Here is a 26,094-nt window from a genome sequence, read left to right on the forward strand (position 1 = left end):
GGACTCATGTTTCCTCATGGTGAATGTTGTCTAGACAGACTTGTGTGGGGTGGACTCATGTTTCCTCATGGTGAATGTTGTCTAAACAGACTTGTGTGGGGTGGACTCATTGTTTCCTCATGGTGAATGTTGTCTAAACAGACTTGTGTGGGGTGGACTCATTGTTTCCTCATGGTGAATGTTGTCTAAACAGACTTGTGTGGGGTTGACTCATAATTTCCTCATGCAGGTGAATGTTGTCTAGGCAGACTTGTGTGGGGTGGACTCATTGTTTCCTCATGCAGGTGAATGTTGTCTAGGCAGACTTGTGTGGGGTGGACTCATGTTTCCTCATGGTGAATGTTGTCTAGACAGACTTGTGTTGGGTGGACTCATGTTTCCTTATGCTGAATGTTGTCTAGACAGACTTGTGTGGGGTGGACTCATGTTTCCTCATGGTGAATGTTGTCTAGACAGACTTGTGTGGGGTGGACTCATTGTTTCCTCATGGTGAATGTTGTCTAGACAGACTTGTGTGGGGTGGACTCATTGTTTCCTCATTGTGAATGTTGTCTAGGCAGACTTGTGTGGGGTGGACTCATTGTTTCCTCATGGTGAATGTTGTCTAGACAGACTTGTGTGGGGTGGACTCATTGTTACCTCATGGTGAATGTTGTCTAGGCAGGCTTGTGTGGGGTGGACTCGTGTTTCCTCATGGTGAATGTTGTCTAGACAGACTTGTGTGGGGTGGACTCATGTTTCCTCATGGTGAATGTTGTCTAGACAGACTTGTGTGGGGTGGACTCATATTTTCCGTCTTGCCAATGTTTAATTGGATCCAACATGCTAATCATACTCAGATATTTGCAAAATCTAAACAGAAATCAATTCAGTTAAATGTCAATGATGGAAGGCCAGACCAATCGGCAGAAGTGTTTAGAAGCCAGGAAAACTGAGTAGCATTTTCTGTAAGGAAAAACCATGTTTTTAAGTGACTGCAATTTTACTGTTAACACATGACATAATTTGAAAACAACAAACTTATTTTGTAAGATATCTATTATAACAAAAACGCTGTCTTTTTTATGGATTTATTTACCATTGAATTTTGTTTCATGTTATTCCAGAGGAAAGTCAAAGATTTGAAAAGTCTGTTGTTTTCATGCTCCATCTTTTTCTCCACCAGAGCAGTTTTGTTTCTGATAACCAGCTAATCAATAACTTACGATGGAAACGATTGGCAAATGTGATCTCTCATTCCGATCAATTTCTCATAGCATGCAGTTGGCAGGCTTATAGAATGACAACTCCATATATTGCTAGAAAATGCGATAATTCATGTCCTTAAATATTTGTGTCTGGCAACTAATTTTAGAATTATGCCTTGTTGAGAAATCAATAGCTGTCTTTTATGTTAAACTGGAGGTTGGTGGAATGTTTTGGTATGGAATGGAAGTAGTGTAATATTGTCACTAAAATAACTAAGATGAATTGACCATCCATTGTCATTATATTACAGACATATTCAACAATACCATGTTCTTTGAAATAGCATAGTATTGTACCATCTTATTCATAAAAGCATTTGTTTTAAATATCATTGTGCTCATTCCTTTAATTCTTATGAACCTTTTCAATTATGTACAATATGCTTAAAATATGTTTGCATATACATGTATGTCTGATTGAAGGTCTGTTTGGGTAGCTACACGGTGTGCGGTAACCATAAAGTAAGCTGTGTATTTATATTAAAATTAGAATTCAAATCACTTGTATAGCTATAAACCTGTCAGTTTCAGCATGTTCATTTCCATTCCCAATGATTTATTGGTGTTCCCTGTATGTTTTCCTGGTACAATTAATCTGACAGATAAATCTGGCCTTATCATTGACTGTCCTGATTTAAGGGCGAGGCATATTGATGTCTCCCACTGGTCAGCGCTTGTCTTGGCCTGAGATTCCTGGGGTCTCTGTCTGGACTCTGACTTTAGGGTTGGATAGTAATGAGAGACAAGCAGTCTTAAACATATGTTATTGATGAATTATTTCCTGGGTTTATTTCTTAGAGATTGGACAAAACAGAGCACACTGGGGATTTAATACTGATCTTATGAGGTTATGACTCCATATTTAGACTCTAAATGGAACTGACTAATGATGTAGAAGGAATTATTCACTGTAGCAGATTGCATATCAGATATCACAGAGGCTATATTTTCTGTGTCGGTTACTTTAAGGGCATTGTTTGTTGATTGTTGAAGTTGTGATATTGAAACTGAAGGTCAGGTTGTGAGATGAATGGTTTTCGGTTGAAAGAGTGCCAGATAATGAAACTTTTGTACATTCCAGTTTTTGTTTTGTTATTTCTTCACAAGAACTACATTGCATATTGCATTAGTTCATTTAGTTTATAAGCCTCACAGTTTTAAGATTCAATTTTACAAAGAGGTTCATTTTGCTGTAATGACCACTTGAGTCTTAACCCTTTGCATGCTGGGAAATTTGTCGTCTGCTAGAATGTCGTCTGCTGAATGTCCAAAATTAGCATTTTCTTCGATTATTTTTTCAAAGAATACTATCAGAATAGCAAACAGTTTGGATCCAGATGAGACGCCACGTTCTGTGGCGTCTCATCTGGATCCAAACTGTTTGCAAAGGCCTTCAAAATCCGGTTCCAGCGCTCAAAGGGTTAACTTGGATTATGTTTCTAACAAAAACCCTTTCTCATTCCACATACCGGTAATAAATGACATTATGTTTACTTAGGCATATTAGTCTGTCTTGTAATTACTGCATTGTTACTTTCCTAAATTCATAATGATATCAATGATATCATTATTATAATGATAATTTAATTAATAGCTTCACTTCCTACAGTGTAAGTGTTGGTCGTATATTTAGAAAGTGTCATACTTAAATTTATCAGATAATAACCTACTCTAATTAAGCAGAAAATGATACAAAATTGAGTGAATGAAAACCTTATTCTGGGTCAGCCTTGCCCTGTTGATAATAATCAGCCAGCATTTACTGCATTCTTCACATTCTTCTCATCCTTAATCTACCAGTTTGTACATAACTACTATATCACAAGAGTATTTCATTTCAATCTTGTTCTTTTTTGTGCTGAATGAGTTTTGTACATTGTATACCATTAGTTTGTTACTTACAAACTATAAAAAGAATGTGATTATTCTGGGTCAACTGTCATGTTGACAATATACCTTGGTTTGTCAGGTCAAAACAGGGTCAGTATATATCTTAGAATTAAGTTGTTTTTATTAAAGGTCATGTGAAATTTAATATTATTTAAACTACTTAAAATATTTTTTGAAATGTTTTTATTACCTATTTACACATTTGAAATAAAAAACAACAGCATATTGTGTCTATCACATACTGGAAAAGTAAAACATGACAAGTACAAATCTTAAGTTGCAACTAAAGGGGAACAGTTGTATCTAAGACTGGTGAATTAGAAATTAACAATAAATATCTTTAGAAAGAGATATAAGACATTGATGTTAATTGTTTTTTGTTGATGAAAACCCCATTGTATCATTGTAACAAAAAATCAATGAAATCAAAGACTTATGTCTGGCGTTGTGAATGTTTTTTTCTGAACAATTTTTAGCTGCATAACATCCACACTAATTGAAATGAGGACAAATATAGTTTACAACAATTTTCTAAGAATGTAAATGGCCAAGGAAAACTAGTATATTTGGAAACAAACTTGTAGATGAAAATGTTGTGTGCCATGCTGGTTTTCAATCGCCCAGTACCTCACAAAAGTTATTCATACATTCCAGATATTAACTAAAAATTTATTCAGCAACTTGACAAGTATCCTTTATGACAGTTGTGACTCATCAACATGATACTTTGCCCTTAAATGTCAAAAGCCCTAGAAACCAAGTGCAGAAAGGGCTTTGTATTCCTCAGACGTTGAAGTGATTTTCAGATATCAATAAATAGTAATTGACATGTATGTTTTTGGTCAGAACTTAACTCTTCCAGTGCTGGAACCGAATTTTGAAGGCCTTTGCAAACAGTTTGGATCCAGATAAGACGCCACAGAACGTGTCGTCTCATCAGGATCCAAACTGTTTGCTGTTCTTATAGTATTCTTTGAAAAAAAATCGAAGAAAATGCTATTTTTAGAAATTCAGCAGACGACATTTTAACAGACAACAAATTTCCCAGCATGCAAAGGGTTAACCCGTTACCACTCAGAGCATTTTGATTCATTTGTTGTCCCTTAGAACGTTATATTTAATTAAAGACCTTTCTTACTAAATTGAAGTTTTAAAGGCTTCATTTCCAACCCTTAGTTACTGATGAGCAGCAATCAGCATAAAACCTGAACAGACATCGAGTTACTCGCAGGCTGTTCTGGTTTTATGCTGTTTGCCCATAGCCATTTTCACTTTGCTTCTGAGTGGTTAAGGATACTAATGAATGATCATAGAAATTGAACATACAAATAATACATGAACAAATATATTTTGCTTTTATTGTACCAGCTTGAAATTTCCAAACTGGATGTAGTTGAATTTAGCAAAATGGAGTTCATGTGAATAACTGTTTATTATTGCAACATCATTAAAACAGAACTAAATAGCAGCCTTGGATGCCATGAATTCAATCCTTAGATTCTTTTCGGCATAAAGATTTTAGCTGCATCATGCGAAACTGTGTCATATGTGGTAGCCATCATTGTAGCACCAGGCCAGCCTGCGCACTGCTCAGTCTAATAGGAAGCTTCCGACCAGGCCGGTCTGGAGCTAAGCTGGTTGCTTATGGCTTGAGACAATATTCTCCTGATGCATGTCATTTGGTCTGCTGTTTAATTGTATCAATTAGTTGAATCTCTTTTTGAAAATAATTTTTTCTTATAAAAAATATTGCAAACATTAATTCTAGCAGTTATAGGAACATGTAAATGGCAGTAGTAGACATTGCGAGAATACGTTGTTAACCAGATAATCAGTATCTAAAAGGGCTTAACCCTTTCAGTGCGGGAACAAAATTTTGAAGGCCTTTGCAAACAGTTTGGATCCTGATGAGACGCCACAGAACGTGGCGTCTCATCAGGATCCAAACTGTTTGCTATTCTGATAGTATTCTTTGAAAAAAATGGAAGAAAATGCTAATTTTAGAAATTCAGCAGACGACATTTTAGCAGAAGACAAATTACCCAGCATGCAAAAGGCTTAAGGCTACTGATGATTTCAAACTGTGTTATAATGGGATATAATAAAGTGGAGTATCAGGTTACAATTTTAATAAGGTTTTCTGAATTGGACTCTAAAATCAACAACTGAGGACCATGTTATGTCAATATTGTAACTGATCTATTGGGGGTTATTTTTCAATTATTATTAAGAGAGCTTTTAATTGAAACTGTATACATTAAATCTCCTAAAAAGATGTAAAACCACAGTCAATCTGTTGCCAATTTAGAAAGAAAACATAAGATTCCCCCTATGTATTACTAATAGCATAGCAACCGTAAGATCAATTCTTGCCCCAGAAAACTTCAATTAACTCTTAGTAAAAGTTTTGCTTCTAATGTTTTCATGCCTGATTGATTACTGCATGTATTTGTTGTGACATTTTGTGGCACAGACAAATGGTAAGCCTCTTTTTGGTCACTGGATGTTGCATTTGAACTTGAATTCAGTCTGGCAGCTGGCGATTTCATCGGTTACTAAGAATCTCGGTGCAGGCTGCTTTCTTTCAAAACGTCAATTAAAAAAACACAAAAAATGCCTGTTTTAATTGTTAGTCTCTGGCTAATTTGAAAATGTAACTGGCTTCTCAAATTTGTATGGAGAACACTGATACCTCTGGGTGGGTGCAGTATTTCCTTGTTTAATATAGATGAGAAACACTTTGGCAAAGTCATATGAACCACCCTCCGAGAAAACTTTGCTTAATGCATGTGTGTAAAGTCTGGTCCTAGATTAGTCCTCACAGGCTTATTAGGGAGGACACTTATCATTTAAACTGGATTTTTTGGCTTTGAAAATACTTCCTTTAAACCAAGAAAAACAAAAAAGTGGACAGTGTCTCCCTGATTAGCCTGTTTGGATTGCACAGGCTAATTAGGAACAACATGTTATACACAGGCATTAAACCCAATTATCCAGTACAAAGCCCAGGGGTTTTCACCAGTAGGGGACCCTTGTATTGCTTGCAATTCTGTCTAAGCCGTTTGTTATAGAAATACACTAGTTGGTTTTAGTTATTCCTTTCATAACAACTTCTATGTACTTCACAATTATACACAACCGTTAAAGGAAGCTACTTTGGATGAATTCTCTTCCTGTTGTTTTTTATATGCAGTTGGAAAATAAATTAATTCAAATCAAATTCAAGGGCATGTCTTCTCATGCATTCTTCCGAGTTGCAAAATGTTTAAAACATAACCTTGGACCAAGGTAAAGGACTGCATAATGATGTGTAGAAGAAAGCATAGGTTTCTGGACCATGTTTTAAATGCTTTAGATATGCTGCATAATAAATATTGATGGGGATATTGTATTGATGTGCGTCTGTCCGTCCGTCTGTCCGTCCTGGCCACCTGCTCCTCCTACACGATTAGCACTAGAACCATGAAACTTACATACATGGTAGCTATGAGCATATGTGCAACGGTGACAGTGATGGACTTTTGATCTGACCCCTGGGTCAAAAGTTATGGGGGTTCAGCGGGCCGGGTCAGAGATTTTCACTCATTTTTTTGTTATTAACCAGGTTTTCCGAAGGAAAAAACTGGTTATTAGATTGGCGAATGCGGGCGGGCGGGCTGGCTGGCTGGCGGGCTGGCTGGCTGGCTGGCGGGCTGGCGGAATAAGCTTGTCCGGGCCATAACTATGTCGTTCATTGTCAGATTTTAAAATCATTTGGCACATTTGTTCACCATCATTGGACGGTGTGTCGCGCGAAATAATTACGTCGATATCTCCAAGGTCAAGGTCACACTTTGAGTTCAAAGGTCAAAAATGGCCATAAATGAGCTTGTCCGAGCCATAACTATGTCGTTCATCGTCAGATTTTAAAATCATTTGGCACATTTGTTCACCATCATTGGACGGTGTGTCGCGCGAAATAATTACGTCGATATCTCCAAGGTCAAGGTCACACTTTGAGTTCAAAGGTCAAAAATGGCCATAAATGAGCTTGTCCTGGCCATAACTATGTCATTCATTGTGAGATTTTAAAATCATTTGGCACATTTGTTCACCATCATGGGACGGTGTGTCCCACGAAAGAATCACGTCAATATCTCCAATGTCAAGGTTGCCACGACTAAAAATAGATTTAAAAAAAACAAAAACTTACAAAGGGGGTTAATTTTTTTTGGTCATTTCAAAAGTTCAGTTTGAGTTTTCTCCCTTTATCAGATTTTTTTTTTCACAATGAAAACCTGGTTTTGTGACAATTTTGTCCCTTGTTTTACATTAACTTCTTCATTTCTGCACCGATTTACTTCAAATTGATACTGAGCCTCTCTTATGACACTAAGGTCAATCTCAACTATGCATGGCCCCATAACCAACCCTGGGGCGCCCGGGCCACATAGGCCACGCCCACCCAAAATTGCCTTTTACTATAATTTCTTTATTTCTACACCGATTCACTTCAAATTGATACTGAACCTCTCTTATGACAATACGGTCAATCTCAGCTATGCATGGCCCCATTACCAACCCTAGGGCACCCTGCCCACATAGGCCACGCCCACCCGAAATTGCCTTTTACTATAATTTCTTCATTTCTACACCGATTCACTTCAAATTGATACTGAACCTCTCTTATGACAATACAGTCAATTTCAACTATGTAAGGCCCCATTACCAACCCTGGGACGCCCCGCCCATAATAGGCCACACCCACCCAAAATTTTCTTTTACTATAATTTCTTCATTTCTACACAGATTCACTTCTAATTGATACTGAACTTCTCTTATGACAATACGGTCAATCTCAACTATGTATTGACCCATTACCAACCATGGCGCACCCCTATTATATTGTGCTAGTTTTATGTTTTATTGCTAGCAGGGAAAATTCAGTGTTGCATACATAATTTTTGTTTATCCAGTTGATTTGAAAATTGTCCTTGAAATTATGCATATAAGGAATATAAATAATTCATATTTCATCGGTCTTAACAGGGGTCTCGCGAGTGGGCGAAGTAGGCGACTTTTTCGCCAAATTAATCTTAACTTCGCACATTAATTTCATGAAGGGGAAGTGCCTTCTCCTCCTTTTAATGATTTTTTTTGTGCCAGAAATTGACTGATTAAAATCAATTTGATGTGGAGAATTGGACACAGGAGGATTCTCAGCCATAAGTTGCCCCATTTACAGGTCATGCAAAGTTGAACATTCAAAAGAACAGTCTGGAGCTAATACACTTCTTGAAATTGTAGAAAGATGATGCCTTGTGCTGGCTACAAATAACTATCCTTCAGCAATGTTAAATGGCCTATTAAAGTAATACTAAGGACTAATCAAATGGGAAGATGTAACCTAGCACTGGCAATAAATATGGGGCTCATTTACAGGTCAGATTTGGAATCTCTGCTGTAAAATGAGATTTTAAATGAATTTTAAATTTAAAACAAATATTTGAAACCAAATATGAATTTGATTTAATGTTGAATTGCTTAAAATTAACAAGGAAGTAAAAATATTCTAAACATTACTGGCTTGTTACAATTGAAGTTTATTTGATACACCTGTTCAGGAAAAAAATAATAAAAAGTACAATCCTAATCAACAATTAATAATATAAGACAACTGTTGGTTTTATACACTTAACATGTCTTATTGTGTAAAACAAGTGAAGAGTTGATTGCAAGCTGAACAAAACCACTTATCCGTCAAGTTGCTGCAAAATATACGTAAAACTAAGATCTATGATGCAAATGTACCATTTCTCCCAAAGATGTAACCAATTCTCTCTATTTTGGCTTTAGGGAGAAGTGACTTCTCCCTATATTTTGAGCCTAGCTAGACCCCTGGGTCTAGCAATATCAGCATTGACAGACGTTCAGTTCATTTTCATTCGCACAATTACTGTATTGATTTAAATATTTGTCTGTTCACTTCCCCACTCCAAATGCAATTATAAACTAATGAAACAATGCTAATACACAGATGATCATTGCCTCTCTACAGGCTGACTCTTAAAAGATACAAGTTTTTGTATGAATAATAAAGTTCAATGTTCGGGTTCCTCTGTACTCTTGCTTAAACACAGAAGTGAGCCACGCTGCTCTGTGAAAATGGGACTTGTACAGTCTGCTCAGGCTTATCAGGGACGAAACTTTCTGTTTTTATACCTTCATTACCATTGGTAATGGGGGCTATATAGGAGTCACTTTGTCGGTCTGTCCCGAAATCTTGTACAGGCAATAACTATGTTGTTTATTGTGAGATTCTAAAATCATTTGGCACATTTGTTAACCATCATTGGACGGTATGTCACGCGAAAGAATTACATCAATATCTCCAAGGTCAAGGTTAGACTTTGAGTTCAAAGGTAAAAAATTGCCATACGTGAGCTTGTCCGGGCAATAACTACCGGTATGTCGTTCATTGTGAGATTTTAAATTCATTTGGCACCAGTCTGCAAAACTAACTTTTTTGTCTTCATAGCCAATGTGGCTATGAAACTTTGAAAATGTCATAGCCAGAGGGAATTTTTCATAGCCAGACAAAAATGAATTCATTACAGTGACATTATCATGAAAGGACGATTCAACAACAGTCGTTATTTAAAGTTCCATATAGATTGCAATTGGGGGGTTAAGATTAAAGGCTTATTATATAAAGCAGTGACCGAATAAACTAGTTAATCTCCGGCAGTAGATCACGCGAAACAGACAATAATTAAATAAATAATAGTATAGTAAACTGTTTTTACACTCTAATGGCTTTGCAATAACTATTAATTAAAACCCTGATCTCGTAGTCAACTTGTATTGTGATATGAATGATCAGTCCTTCATTTTAAACTACCCCGCCCACATGGCATATTCGAGAAAATGAAAAAAGTACAAGCGCGTCTTTATCCTTAGCCGCCTACGAATAGGACTAAAAGTGCAACATACTTGCTGCTCATATTTCCTGCGTTTCGCTACAGTCTCATCCGTTGGTGGTGGCAACTTCTTTTTTCCAGGGACAGAACTAGATGTCGGCGCTTTAAGCTTAAACATTTTTGACCTTAGCAGACGAAAAAAGTGTAATTCTCGGCAGCAAGTATTTACCAGTACAAATTCAAAGCCGGTGCTCACGGGTATCGATCTTAATCATATGAATAATAAACACTGTTACGGTTATTTCGTAATTTCAAGGCTATTAATAACATACATTCAACCGTTTTACTTAATTTATAAAAAAAAACGCACTATTATTTCATTTATCGGCGTAGAATGGAATTTCAGTTTACCAAAAGTATTACGACATTTTAAATATGCGAGCCGGACTTTACACTCTCTATAACATCTAAGGGAGATCACTAACGATAGAAAACTAAGGGAAGTAACCAAAGCGGTGTCACTGTAAGAATTTACACCTGAAATGCGTAAATTGATTATTTATTGGTTTATTTTCTCTGATTTTTTTTTCATCGCAATTCAGGCGATCTATATTCATTTTTTACATCGCCAGAGCTGAGATTTCATCGCATTGGCGATCAGGCGATGGGTTAATTTTGCAGACTGTTTGGCACATATGTTCACCATCATTGGACGGTGTGTCGCTCAAAAGAATTATGTCGAAATCTCCAAGGTCAAGGTCACACTTTGAGTTCAAAGGTAAAAAATGGCCATAAATGAGCTTGTCTGGGCCGTAACTATGTCGTTCATTGTGAGATTTTTAAATCATTTGGCACATTTGTTCACCGCTATTTGACGGTGTGTCGCGCAAAAGAATAACGTCAAAATCTCCAAGGTCAAGGTCACACTTTGAGTTCAAAGGTAAAAAAAAGCTCATAAATAAGCTTGTCCGGGCCAATACTATGTCGTTCATTGTGAGAATTTCAATCATTTGGCACATGTGTTCACCATCTTTGGACAGTGTGTTGGGCGAAAGAATTATGTCGATATCTCCAAGGTCTAGGTCACACTTTGAGTTCAAAGGTTAAAAATGGCCATAAATGAGCTTGTCCGGGTCATTACTATGTCGTTCATTGTGAGAATTTCAAATTATTTGGCACATGTGTTCATCATCATTGGAGGGTGTGTTACGCGAAAGAATTACGTGGATATCTCCAAGGTCAAGGTCACACTGAGTTCAAAGGTCAATAATGGCCATAAATGAGCTTGTCCGGGCCATAACTATGTCGTTCATTGTGAGATTTTCTAATCATGTGGCACATTTGTTCATCATCATTGGACGGTGTGTCGCGCGAAAGAATTACGTCGATATCTCCAAGGGCAATGTCACACTGAGTTCAAAGGTCAAAAATGGCCATAAAAGAGCTTGTCCGGGCCATAACAATGTCGTTCATTGTGACATTTTAAAATCATTAATTTTGTTCACCATCATTGGACATTGTTGTCGCACCAAAGAATTTTGTTGATATATCCAAGGTCAAGGTCACACTTTGAGTTCAAAGGTGAAAAATGGCCATAAATGATAATTGCCTAATAATTCTTAAAAATGGCCATAAATTAGATTATCTTGTTTTGTGAAGACAGCATGCAAAATAGTCTTGTGTTAATGCGGCACGTGAGGGTATACGTCATGTCAGTGACAAAGCTCTAGTTTGTTGTTTAAAGGAAGTCGTTTCTAAGTGAAAATCCATATTAGGGGGAAAGTGTCGTCTCGGATTAACCTGTGCCAACTCCGCAGGCTTATTTGGGACAACTCTTTCTGCACATACATTAAGCTCTGTTTTTCCAGAAAGAGGCTTGTATGGTTGTGTATTGAAAACAAGAGGACAAGGCCCGCAGTTGAAGGCCGTCAGCTCCTCACCTAAGATACCTAGGAACTAAAATGTTTTAAGCATGAAACATTCACAATCAACTTGTAAGGAAAACTATCCATAAACCTGGCAGTCAGATTTAAAAAAATCATTTGGAACTCAGCCCAAAAAATGGGTGAAATTATGTTACTTTAGAGTGTTCAAATGATTGCACAGTCTAATCAGGTACAACACTTTACGCCCATGCATTAAGCAGGATTCTCCCTGAGCACAGCTCAAGAACAGGCTGGTTCAAGGTTGTGTCTTCTGTCTGCACCCTGGATGTAACATAGAAGTGAATTCTCTTTACTGATAGTAAAGATAGTGCCAGATGTTTGGGATCACCAGTATCAGTATCTGTCATCCATGATGTTGGGCTGGTGCATTGTTAACATCCAGGTTGATCCCTGTCTGTCCTGTTAATTAGAGTTTAATTGGAATGAACATGGTGAAGACATCTTACCAGGCCTTAGTGAGTAATTTATTATCAATGTTGAGATATGCAACATTGTCATAATAATCAGTTATGTTTATGTTGAAATGCACAAGGACATGCTGAATCTTCTTGAACATAAATGTGCAGCATGACTGTACAGTTTATCTTTGTATCAACATTTTAGCTATCAAGTCCATGATAAAGTGCACATTTTGTTGCATTATTTTGCTGAATATAACCTTGTGACTAATTTAGATCAAGAAAAAGACATTGTGTTTGCTTTAGTCTTGGCTTTTAAATAACTGCAGAATGACAAAGCCTTCTCTACTTTCTATAACGTTTTAATTAGAATCACCTTTCAGTGTGACTTTTGTAAACGAATAAATATACAGCACTGAAGTACTTATGGATATAAATTCTATAAACGCAAATCTGAGAGCTATTTATGGTGTAAGTGTGTATGCTCTATATTTCATTTCACTTATATATTCAAACTATACATATATTTAGTTTGAATTTATTAGTGAAATATATATGTATGAAAAGAAAGGACAAGTTAAAATGAAATCAACTTGTATCATAGAAAATCTATTTCACAGACATGTACATCATAGGAAAAGACAGATTATGCTAGAAACCACTGCATGTTGGCGACAAGCTGACAAAAGTATTGATCTTCTGTCTCGTTACCATGCTATAAACAGTCTCAGAACTGCAACATACGTAATACAAATCATGTAAATTGTGTCTGTTGTTGAAAATAGCAGGCAATTTATGGAAAATTGTTAAGTTTGAATATTGATGTCAATGGCCAACAGACTGTGTATAACAGTTTCACTGGTTTTGATGATTGGCATTGTTGCCTGTTATTTGAAAGATGATTAACAATTTACAATGTTGGTTCATTGTAAAAAGTATATGTTGAAATGTATGTTTTAAAGCTGTAATTTATACATGGAAATCCTGTTTACATTTAAATGTTGTTTTTGAATTTTTTAGGATTATTTTTAGCTCACCTGTCACAAAGTGACATGGTGAGCTTATGTGACCGTGTGATGTCCGGCGTCCGTATTTGCGTGCGTGCGTCAACAATTTGTTTGTGTAGACAGTAGAGGTCACAGTTTTTTATCCAATCTTTATGAAATTTGGTCAGAATGTTTATATTGATGAAATCTGGGTTGGGATTGTATTTGGATCATCTGGGGTCAAACACTAGGTCAAAAACTAGGTCAAATAATAGAAAAACCTTGTGTAGACAATAGAGGTCGCAGTTTTCATCCAATCTTTATGAAATTTGGTCAGAATGTTTATCTTGATGAAATCTGGGTAGGGATTGTATTTGGGTCATCTGGGGTCAAACACGAGGTCACTAGGTCAAAAACTAGGTCAAATAACAGAAAAACCTTGTGTAGACAGTAGAGGTCACAGTTTTCATCCAATCTTAATGAAATTTGGTCAGAATGTTTATCTTGATGAAATTTGGGTTGGGATTGTATTTGGGTCATCTGAGGTCAAAAACTAGGTCACTAGGTCAAATAATAGAAAAACTGTCAACAATTTGTTTGTGTAGACAGTAATGGTCACAGTTTTCATCCAATCTTAATGAAATTTGGTCAGAATGTTTATCTTGATGAAATCTGGGTTGGGATTGTATTTGGTTAGTCAGGTGAGCAATTCAGGGCCATCATGGCCCTCTTGTTTTATCTTAGTAATATTAAGGTATTACTGAAAATGTGACTGTGGTTGTAATATAATCCTTAACCACTTAGATACGTATTTTTACGCATTTGTAGTCCCTTAGGAAGTTAAATTTAATTGACGACCTTTCTTACTAGATACTAGTACTACTTTTAAAGGCTTCATTTCCAACCATTAGTTACTGATGAGCAGCAAACAGCATAAAACCTGAACAGATTGCGAGTTACTCGCTGGCTATTCTGGTTTTATGCTGATTGCAAAAGCCATTCTCACTTTGCTTCTTATGGGGGGAAAGGTAAACATGATTTTCCTATTGCTCTGTTTCATTCGGCCATAATCCAGCTATAAATTCTAGTATAACCATGTACATGAGATGTTGTATGATTTATTAGATGTTTATGTTTTGATTAGCATAACTTGTACATGAGAGTCTGGCACATTTGTTGAATATTCTAGAAGGCTTTTATTTAGGTTATATATCCGCTGGAGCACACAGCAGAGTGGTTTGAACACTTCAAGATATTCTTCATGTGATCTCTTATATGCCTGCGCTTAATTATGGCTTTTAAGATCTTGCCTGTTTTATCATCATGATGATAAAGTTGATATTGCCACAGAACGATACATGTTGCATCATGCATTAACCTCAGTACAATCAAAAGTCGCCTTTAATTCACAATACAAACAACTGGTCTGCTTCTGATAATCACTAAACACAGATTAGGAACATGTGTTTGAATTGCAGTAGTACAAAATAATCAATTCTATTTGTAAGATATCACGATACACACAATCCTGCTATATCTATAAGTGTTGTCTGCAACATTGATTCATGTAACCAAAAAATGAATAATTGGTCAAAAAGGTGTGATGTTTTAGTCTGTAGAAGGATAGCAGGCCATTTAGCTAGTTTCTAGAGTTCAGAACTGTCAGTTGTGGGATCACATCCAAGCCTTGATATATGTTAAGTTTGTGAGGGATCGGTAATGAAATCATTTAAGCCTCACCCTGGGTAAATGGGGCTTATTGCAAAAACATAAAGTGTAGTCCCAGATTAGCCCGCTGTTATGGATTTTTTGGTTTAAATGAAGTCTTTTCTCAAGAAAATCAAGTCTGAAATGCTGTTTGCACCGGCTAATCAGGGAGAATACTATCCGCACATGCATAAAACTCCTTTTTCCATGATCGAAGCTAATATGTCAAAGTTCTGATGTTTGATGTGCTGCTTGTATGTTTGCAGGGTTCAAGTGCTGGGATGCAGCAGGGACTGGTGTGGACATCAACGACGCGCTGGCCCAGGTCGCCAACCGAGCTGACCTTGGAGAGGAGGGACCTGATGGTAGGTCACCTTGACAAGGGGCTGAGGGGTCTCAGAGTGTATGGGAGGTGTGGCTTATGTAGAATTTTTTTAATCCAAACAAAAGCTAATGACATTAAAAGAGTTTTGGCAAAGTTCGCTAAAGAATCATCTCGTTTTGGCCTGTGGTCCTGTTTGAGACATGATGCTGCAGACCAGAATCCTCCAGGCCTCACAGTTCTTGACACTTCTCTCCCGCTGACTCACTAAAGAATGATTGTCTTAAATTATTTAAGCTTGACTGTATAAAGAAAATGCAAGCTATTATTTGTGTTATGAATGAAATACAATTGAACATGGCAAAAAGCCCAACTTAACAAACAACCAAATAAGTTTTCAGAAAGTCAAAAAAATGATAGTTGTATGCTTGTGTTTTTTTCATAACATTTTATATTATAAGAAATAGTAATTTTAGTTGAACCATAAATTATATTCCATTCTACAGCCATTCATATATACTCAGATAATTAAAACAGCAAAGCTGAAATCTGCTATCTAGTAATGTAAATAAAGAGCTGTGATGACTCATTAAAAGTGGGTTTCATATGGTTTAAATACTCTTTTTTTACTTTCCAAGGAGCTATATTCATTATCTGCATGTTTGTTAATACAGCACATGCTGCTCTGTGGACTGAATCTTCAAGAGGTTGATCTTGGAGTTTTAACCAAAATTAATTTATCCTATTGCACTGAATGTGTCAACTCAAGTACTAGCTTGAAGTAATAAAGTACTGTGGTAAAATAAGTGAAGTGGTTGGAAACAGTTGTGAAAACTTGTTAATCAGAATAAGTCAAGCAAAAGAGTTAGATTTTGATAGCCGTTTTCCTTGTCTAAAAGTTGTATAATGGCCTTGTTAGGTTTGTGTGACATTGATCTGGGCAGCTAACGGGTTGTTTGCAGATTTTGATTTGACAAATAGATTGAACCATGAAAATCGTTCTAAATAAATTTTCAGGACGGTAATGCTTTTGATTTATTTAAGAAATTCAGACCATTAATTGGGTCTATCTGTCAGCATTAAACACTATATTCTCATGCATCAAGTATTTATCATGACAATTGTTCATTTGAGCCTCGATCTGTAGAAAGGAGGTTTAGTGCATGTGCGTAAACTGTCGTCCCAGATCTGCAGTCCGCACATGAGGCTGATCAGTAGTGCTGCAACAATACGCCAAAACCCGTTTTGCAATATATTGTCAGTTAAAAACCCGTATTGCAATATATAGTCAGTTAAAAATCCGTATTGCAATATATTGTCAGTTAAAACCCGTATTGCAATATACTGTCAGTTAAAAACCCGTATTGCAATATATTGTCAGTTAAAAACCTGTATTGCAATATATTGTCAGTTAAAAACCCGTATTGCAATATACTGTCAGTTAAAAACCATATTGCAATATATTGTCAGTGAAAAACCCGTATTGCAATATATTGTCAGTTAAAAACCCGTATTGCAATATATTGTCAGTTAAAAAAACCATAATGCAATATATTGTCAGTTAAAAACTCGTATTGCAATATATTGTCAGTTAAAAACCCGTATTGCAATATATTGTCAGTTAAAAACCGTATTGCAATATATTGTCAGTTAAAAACCCGTATTGCAATATATTGCAATATATTGCTAACTTGTACCAGAATTATAACTCACCAGCTAATCACCAAAACCAACTTAACTACATGAACATAACCTTTGTATTGTATGTTTAGATACTAGTTATATCCTATTGGCAATTCTAGCCTTTTTTACAAAATTCTTTATGAACACAATTAACTCTTTTTTTTGGCTTTACAAAGCATTTTGTTATCAAAGAAAAATATTGTCATTTTGTCCATTGGATATTCCCATTAAACATGTTGTGCAATTGTGTACTGTATACTGTACCCTCAATTCGGTAAGTCGACAACAGACTTTCATCATACAACAACAACAATCATGGGGCCGATTATGAATGTTTACTTTATCACCATGCATTTTTTTGCAAATTTGCAGTCAGCATAGCGTTGTTTCAATGTATAACGCACACCAACTTTTTTTCGTATTTCCACAAGCTTCATCTTTAATTTAACAGTATGACATGCAAAAGCAGATCTTGCGGACTCCCATGTAACAACGCTACTCCGTATAATATACTTTTTAGAATGCTTTTTTTACGTAACAATTTATTTTTACTAAGCACTGATTTGTTTTGTTTACCTTGATATCATTATTTCGGATGGCTTTTGTGGACGAAATGTGGATGAATTTTTGTAGAATTTTCGTACAGGTATGATGAAAATCCTATCGCAATGCACTATGGGGAATGCGTATTGCGTATTGCGATATATACCGATATACCAGTATATTGTTGCAGCACTACTAATCAGGAACAACACTATCCGCCTAAACTGGATTTTTGTGTGGAAGGGTCTTCCTTTTAATGAAAAATACAGTCCAGGGGGAAAGTGAAGTCCCTTTTTATCGTGTGTGGACTGCACAGGCTTATATGGGACGACACTAAGCACATGCATTAAAGCATTCTCAGAGCGAGGCTCAATGTGTATACTATTGGACAATCAATTCATGTCCAGACTGAAAACTGGATCAGTGTCACTCAATCGTTAACTATTATTTCTTGATCAAAAATATTTTTCGTGTTAAATTAAATTGTGACACATTAAAATTTGTTATCCAATACTTGTGAGTGTCCCTGTAGTTTTTGTCTGTCTGTTAATGTGAATTTCTGTCATTGTGAATTTGTTTACAGTGGTCAACCTTCCATTTCTAACGCACCACCTTCAGATTCTCGATAATTATTTTCACTAAAAAATGAATTGTTCATACAACACAGATTTATCGTGGATAAATGCACTTCTGCACTTATGACTTAAAAACTGCACTTTATGTTACTGTAAATTTATGGTAGAGTACGGTAAACATTTTCAGAAACAGTTGGTTAGATTATGTACTTGCAAGAATGCATAGTTTTTAATGCATGAAAACATCATTATTTTGTTGTCATTATTTAAATGGCATTATTATTTTTGGATTTGTTAGAATTACTTGGCATTTGAAAGGCCTGTATAGATTAACTTGTGGTGACATTTGTTAAGATGGAAACATGCTTTCTATTTCAGACATTTCTTGGGAAATAGTTTTATCTTGACCCCATGTATTAACATTTTAATAAGAATATAATGATACTATCAGTGCTCCAACTTATTATTACACAGCATTGATTTGAAGTTTCAATAAATTAACAAATTTTCACATTGGAACTTGTTTAATTATAGAAACAGTGTGTTTATTTCACCATTTTGAGAATGGTGCCTGGTCACTTTGGATTGTGAAAAATGCGGCATTTTGACTAAAATTGGGAAAGCAGTGTTGCTGTTTTGCTAGTAAATACTTTTAAATTGAGAATAAAAGGGTTTTTCAGTATTAAATTTAATTAGATTGAACTTATGTATCTGTATCTGGATTTGAGATTAACAAAATGTTGAGATCTAAATTTTTGTTATAATTCTGAAACCTTCAATTAGGAATATTTAGGTCCCATTTGGACAAATATATACCGTGTTTCCATTGTGAATGGGGCCCGAATACCAGACCCGATTTTGAATGAAAAACACACTGAGAAATAATTTTTAAATTAAAATACAAGTAAAATGAAATATATTTAGAGCATGATATATTAAACATATATCACTAGGATAATTCAACAATTTGAACATGTATAACTTTGACAAAAGATCACCCTGCTATTTTCAAATCCTAGGTGGAGCTCTGATTTTGTATAAATGTAGATATTATTAATAGATCATTTTAATTTAATTGGATTGAACAGCATGTTAATGTCAAGCCCTTCATTGATTGAAAGCATGTTATAATCAATCCCTTCAGTGATTCACGTGCCTGGAATGTCAATAAAACATGGTCAAATACAACAGATTTCCTTGGGCTGTATTGATAGAATGAGAACTCGATTTCATTAATTGTACTGCAGATTGACACACCTGAGGTCAACTGTTGTTTTCCAATTATCGATGGCTGTTCAAAGATTATTGTAATTGTAATTTATATGTAAAATTTCAATTTAGAAATTGAGAATTAACCAATTCATCAGCTGTGCTTAGTCTGCGATCATTATTCATGTTGTTATGGCTGTTTACCATATATGGCTTTATAAAAAACGGTGAACACTCTACAAGTCATAATTTTAATCCAAACATCATGAAACTTGAATAGAAAATTAATTTTGTTCTGAGGATGCCTTAGTAAAGTTCAAAACTTGATCTGGTCCAATATGAAACATAGCTAGCTGCCAATGGGGGGGGGGCATTTTCCTTGTATATGTATATGGAAACCATGTTACTGTAAAACCATTAAATTTCGTGTGGTACGAATTTTCGTGGATTTCGTTGGTCCGCTGAACCACGAATTCAATAACCAACGATTATTTATACATTTTTAATACACTATATCTTGACTAATTAAAATATTTCCGAATCGAAAATGTTGTTCTTATTTTCCCCCCATATGACATAAATTATATATGTTTGAACTAAGATGTTTATGATTACTTAGTATTAGTGCTGCAACAATACGCCAAAAAGTGCTTTGAAATATATTGTCAGTTCAAAAACCTGTATTGCAATATATCGCAATATATTGCTAACTTGTACCAGAAGTATAACTCGCCAATTACCCGATAATCCTGTATATTCCAGTTTTAAAGCAAATTCTGGAAAATATTTACTATAAAAGTGCTCAAGAATAACAAGAAACACAAACATTCGCCAAATTTCAAGTATCAAATACATTTTGACATTTGTTACTTTTTGAAAATGTTATGAAATAACGTCTAATCAGGGCGTTTTTTTCCCACTGAAAACGCGTAAATCGCCTGACGTGATGTTCCCGTTTTTATAAGACACAAAATACACACAGACTTTCCATGCGACGTTTTACATTTTCGCACGCTTTCTTTTGCAACAAAGGATAAAGCACTTTTTATTTGACGCCTTAATTTTTTATTGTCAGGTTAGCATTAAAATTCGGAAGCGTGTTTCCGAAATTCGGATTACAAATTTAATAATGCTCATTTCAGAATGGAACGAAACAGTTACAGTTGTGCGTAATTAATTAAACGATAATTTGTTCAAAAGCATCAAACAAATGCTCCCATGTAACAACGCTACTCCGTTTAATATACTTTTTAGAATGCTATTTTTATGTAACAATTTATTTTCACTAAACACCACTTTTTTTTGTTTACCTTGATATCATTATTTTGGATGGCTTTTCTGGATGAAATGTGGATGAATTTTTGTAAAATGTTCATACCCGTTATTACCGGTATGATCAAAATCGTTTCGCAATACAATATGCCGTTTGCGTATTGCGATGTATACCGATATACCGGTATATTGTTGCAGCACTACTTAGTATGATAAGAACCACGATGTTAATGATTACTTAGTATGAATAACAAGTAGTGTGTTTATATAAAATATCAATTTGTTCCCCATCCAGTGCATTAATAAAACACTAAAGTCGTGTAAGTTTTTCTTTTTTTATACATCATTGTTTATGTACGTTTTAATCTATCATGGTTAATAAATATAATACATAGCATTACCAATTGATTTATCACATGTGTCAATCAGTGCCAATTAAAGTTAAAAGAGACATAACTGATTTCACACGTGTATTTTGGGGACCTTATTACTCAATTGTTACTACTAGGGGACCGAATGTGCTGAGAATTACAAATATGATCAAAACAACATTGATGGCAATTAGCAAGCGGGGACCCACAAATGCACCGCTTTATTGCTCTTATCCACAATTATCGGCAACACTTTCATGCTTCAGTGCACATTAACCTCGAGTCTTGCTGTCAACACAGATTAGAAGATTATGCTTCGTTATTACTCTGGTTATTTTAGTAAAAGTTTAATTATTATGACGGTCAGTCTTCCTCAAAAATTTGAAATCCACGAAATTACGTATCAACTAATTAGTTGTTTTTTATTTGGAGTCCATGAAATTACGTGTTAATGAATAAGTTGTTTTTATTAAACCACCAAATTTCATACCGACGAATTTCTATACGTTTACAGTAATTTTAATATTTGAGTTGTGACATTTTGTGCCTCATCATGAAACTTGGACATAATGTTTTGTTCTGATGATATATCAGCAGAGTTCATATATTGTTTTGGTATATTGAAAAACAGGTGGGAAGGAGAATAGTGAAAACTTGTGAACACTCAAAACACTTGAGAATGGGAACTAGTGAAGACCATTGAGTGTTGATGATGTCTAGGCCTTGTTCAATTATTGGTATTGTTCATTGAAAAACATGGCTACTGGTGGGAGAGGGGACAGGTTTGTTTCAGGTCTTCAGTAGAACATTGTAAACACTAACTCTAAAGATCAGTTTAGTTAATTGGGATCTCAGGTGAGCACATTACTTAGGCAATCTTGTTCAGCATTTAATGCCAAATATTAAGTAATCTTAATGATGAGTTGATCAGATCAATTTCACCAACTGGTGTGCTGGTATAAATACATGAACACACTGGTGGAAATATGATTAAATATTCTCTTCTTTAATTGTGTTCGGTATTCAGGCATATTTTTGATCATAATGACTGTTATGTAAGATCATAAAGGTTATACTTTTATGTATCACTCCACTTTATCTTCTGAGGGTTTGAACACATGGGAGGCAACTAGTGTTTGTAATGAAAACATAAAGAGGGTGGGAATTTCTGGCAAAATGCTGGGAATTAATTATTCAGGAATGGAAATGCGTCTGGAATTCAGCGCCATGCATGCTTTGTTCCCAAATCGAATTTTTTGTGATAACAAAGTTGGCCCAGTAATATTGTATAAAAGTGTAGTTTATGGAATAAAAAGTTGAGCCACACTTTGTGGAAAACCAAGGCTTAATGCATCCGGGATAAGTCATCCTTGATAAGCCTGTACCTGCAAAGGTGTTAATCTAGTCACTGAAAGACCCAGGGTCCTCTCAATAATGGAGGTCTCTATATCTTGCACTATCCCTTAAACAAAATAACACACTTTTCCATGGCAGTTGGCCTTTTGGGAGAGAATTCTTGTTAATGTGATACAAAAACTTCTACAAACATATAATAAATACTTTCATGGAAAACATGCTATCCACTGTGCTTGTCCAAAGAGCCGCCTAAAATGTGTACATTTTGAACATGCCCATTTTCGGACTTGTTACCTTTTTTTAGTTACAGGACAAAAAACACTTCAGAAAATTGAAATCCCTAGAACATTAATGTTATTCATTTATGTTATGGTGTCCCTATGGATTTTGCGTCTTCAACTGGTCTACCTGCATAAAGCATACCTAATCTGATTGCTTTCTGCAGTGCCTGTGCTGCATTCTTTCCCTGTAATTTATATGTCTGTTGTTTTATGTTCTTGCTAAGGTGTAAAACGCTCAGCCAATTATGCCATTGAAAAAAACTTTCCTGGAGGATTTGGGAAACCTTCTGTGAAATTCAAACTCTACATGTATATGTACTTCTCTAGTTTTGGGAGCAGTGATCAGTTCAGTTGTTTACTTCTGCTTTGAAAGGTAATTACTTCGAATATTGTCAAAGTTTGATTGCACTGTTTAAATGGAAATACTCCTGCCAATGCATTCTGCGCTGCCATTAAATTTTAATTAACATTTTATTCTGGCTGGAATGTTCATGGCAAGTGTGACAATAAACCTTCAAGACATCAATTCTTTGAACCAGGAATGATGGTGTTCAGTAGACAATGTCAACCCTGGCCGGCCCTCCATTGATTACTGATTGCCTATGCCTATCCCTTGGCTTGGAACAGACTCAGTACTTTACAAATGCAGTCTGTCTGCTGGATGCTTGCACAATCATGTGCACAGCCAGGCTGCAGAAATTTAATTGTTATGTCTGCTGCAGTTCTTTCAAGTCATTCATTTCAGCCTTGCTCTAGGAAAATGGGGTTTAATGCATGTTCCTTAAGTGTTGTCCCACTGCTTGTGCAGTCCACACACTCATCAGGGAAAACACATTTAGTCTCATATTGTATTTTTCATTGAAAGGAAGTCTCTTTGTAGCGAAAATCAAATTAAGAAAGACAGTGTCATCCCTGATTATCCTGCAGACAGTGTCATCCCTGATTATCCTGCAGACAGTGTCATCCCTGGTTATCCTGCATAGACAGTGTCATCCCTGATTATCCTGCAGACAGTGTAATCCCTGATTATCCTGCATAGACTACAAAGGCTTGTCTGGGCCTATTTAGCACAGGCATTAAACGATATTTTGTTAGATCGTGGCTCAGTTGTCATTTTTGCTTAAGTTCTTTCAAGTCATTCATTGCTAGTAATTTCCTTCTCATGGCCCGTCAGATGTAATGTGGTTGATACGAAGGAATCATTCAAAATTAGTTGTAATGATTGTGATTCAAGTGGCTTGATTGAATTAAAATTTTATTTTAAAGTGTTATTAAGTGTTGTTTCTGCAAATGTACTTTTGAGCTTTCTGTATTGACAATAAAATACAACAAAAAAACAGTTTTGCGGTACAACATTTATTATTGATGTGCCGTTTATGAATTATTGTGTGAATCTATTACCTAGATTGGCTTGGAAGGACTCGTTAATCAGACACTGACACTTGTTGGCTCATTAATTTTCATACTTTTGAATTAATAAACACCATGGGGTTATAGAGTTCATTTGCAAAAGTTCATACATTTCTAAAGCAGCATCTTTTACTTTGAATAAGAAATTCCCATTGGATGAAGAAGGTATATAATGAATATCCACTTTACTGTTCTCCTCCCTGTCTTTATTTTATGTTTCCATGGTTCCCGAGTCATTCATGATTTGATGTTATGTTTAAAATGAGCATTCTATTGATTCAACCAGCATCAGTTTAAAGTTATTGCGAGTAATTTTAACTCTGCATAGCTTTTTTACCTCCCATCTGTGAAATTGTAAACAAGAAAACATCTGCACCAGGTATAAGCCCAGTGCATCTGCACCTGGTATAAGCCTAGTGCATCTGCGCCTTCAAAGAATGAGGCATTGCCAGTTGTATCTGTTAGACTTCTATATCAGGTTCAATTGGGCTTAACCCTTTAACACTTAGATACCTCTATTGACAAGTTTGTAGTCCCTTAGAAAGTTAAATTTAATTGAAGATCTTTCTTACTAGATTCAAGTTGTAAAGGCTTCATTTCAAACCCTTAGATACCTATGAGCGGCAAGCATGCTGGTCTGGTTTTATGCTGTTTGCACATAGCCATTTTTGTTTTGCCTCAAAGTGGGAAAGGGTTAGTGCATGTGGGTAAAGTGTTGTCCCAGATAAGCCTGTTCAGTTTGCACAGACTAATCAGGGAAGACAATTTCCGCTTTTATGGAATTTTTGCTTAAGGGAAGTCTCTTAAACGAAAAATCCAGCTAAGGTGGAAAGTTTCATTCCTGAATAACATGGGGTGACTTCACAGGCTAATCTGGGAAGACATCGAACGCACATGAATTAAGCCCAGTTTATCCAGAACGAGGCTTAACTGTTTTGTGCCTAGCATGGTGCACATTACTGAATGGTGCACATTGCTGAGGGCTCTAGCATGGTGCACATTACTGAATGGTGCACATTGCTGAGGGCTCTAGCATGGTGCACGCAACTGAATGGTGCACATTGCTGAGGGCTCTAGCATGGTGCACATGACTGAATGGTGCACATTGCTGAGGGCTCTAGCATGGTGCACATGACTGAATGGTGCACATTGCTGAGGGCTCTAGCATGGTGCACATGACTGAATGGTGCACATTGCTGAGGGCTCTAGCATGGTGCACATGACTGAATGGTGCACATTGCTGAGGGCTCTAGCATGGTGCACATGACTGAATGGTGCACATTGCTGAGGGCTCTAGCATGGTGCACATGACTGAATGGTGCACATTGCTGAGGGCTCTAGCATGGTGCACATGACTGAATGGTGCACATTGCTGAGGGCTCTAGCATGGTGCACATGACTGAATGGTGCACATTGCTGAGGGCTCTAGCATGGTGCACATGACTGAATGGTGCACATTGCTGAGGGCTCTAGCATGGTGCACATGACTGAATGGTGCACATTGCTGAGGGCTCTAGCATGGTGCACGCAACTGAATGGTGCACGCAACTGAATGGTGCACGCAACTGAATGGTGAACGCAACTGAATGGTGAACGCAACTGAATGGTGAACATTTTGCTGAGTACTTCATTGTTAGCCACAGACCAGAGCTGTCTGGGAGCATCATCAGGAGTCTAGTGTCTGCATGCTCTCATAGACAGCATCCCCAGTCATGAGGAAATCAATCCTGTCTGGTCTTTTGTGTAATTTATTTGTGAGAAGTAATGATCTTGGTCTGTGCCAATTCATGCAAATATATTACACAATGTTACACACAGCTAAAGAGAATCAAGAAACAACAGAAAGCTGAATATTGTTTAGAGTGAAGACATTGGACATTGTTGGCTTTAATGTAGGGCATATCCTGTATTGGCAGTGATTTTTTTTGCTAAAAATTACAGTCAATTTTCGGCTGCTTCCAAATTGCAAAAATCAATGTTTTTTCCCAAAAAGCTGACC

At 36.2% G+C, this 26,094-nt stretch overlaps 1 protein-coding gene across 2 annotated transcripts in view; it reads left to right on the forward strand.

The window, feature by feature from the left end:
• Nucleotides 1–26,094, forward strand: part of LOC127876605 (microtubule-associated protein 1A-like) — a 56,877-nt gene that overhangs the window by 9,400 nt on the left and 21,383 nt on the right. For both annotated transcript variants that reach the window (XM_052421935.1, XM_052421936.1), the window contains exon 2: nucleotides 15,340–15,438. In XM_052421935.1, the coding sequence (XP_052277895.1) occupies nucleotides 15,340–15,438 (99 nt within the window). The remainder of the gene's footprint in view (nucleotides 1–15,339; nucleotides 15,439–26,094) is intronic.

The sequence above is a fragment of the Dreissena polymorpha genome, chromosome 4 (genome assembly GCF_020536995.1).
Source record: "Dreissena polymorpha isolate Duluth1 chromosome 4, UMN_Dpol_1.0, whole genome shotgun sequence".
NCBI lineage: Eukaryota > Metazoa > Mollusca > Bivalvia > Myida > Dreissenidae > Dreissena > Dreissena polymorpha.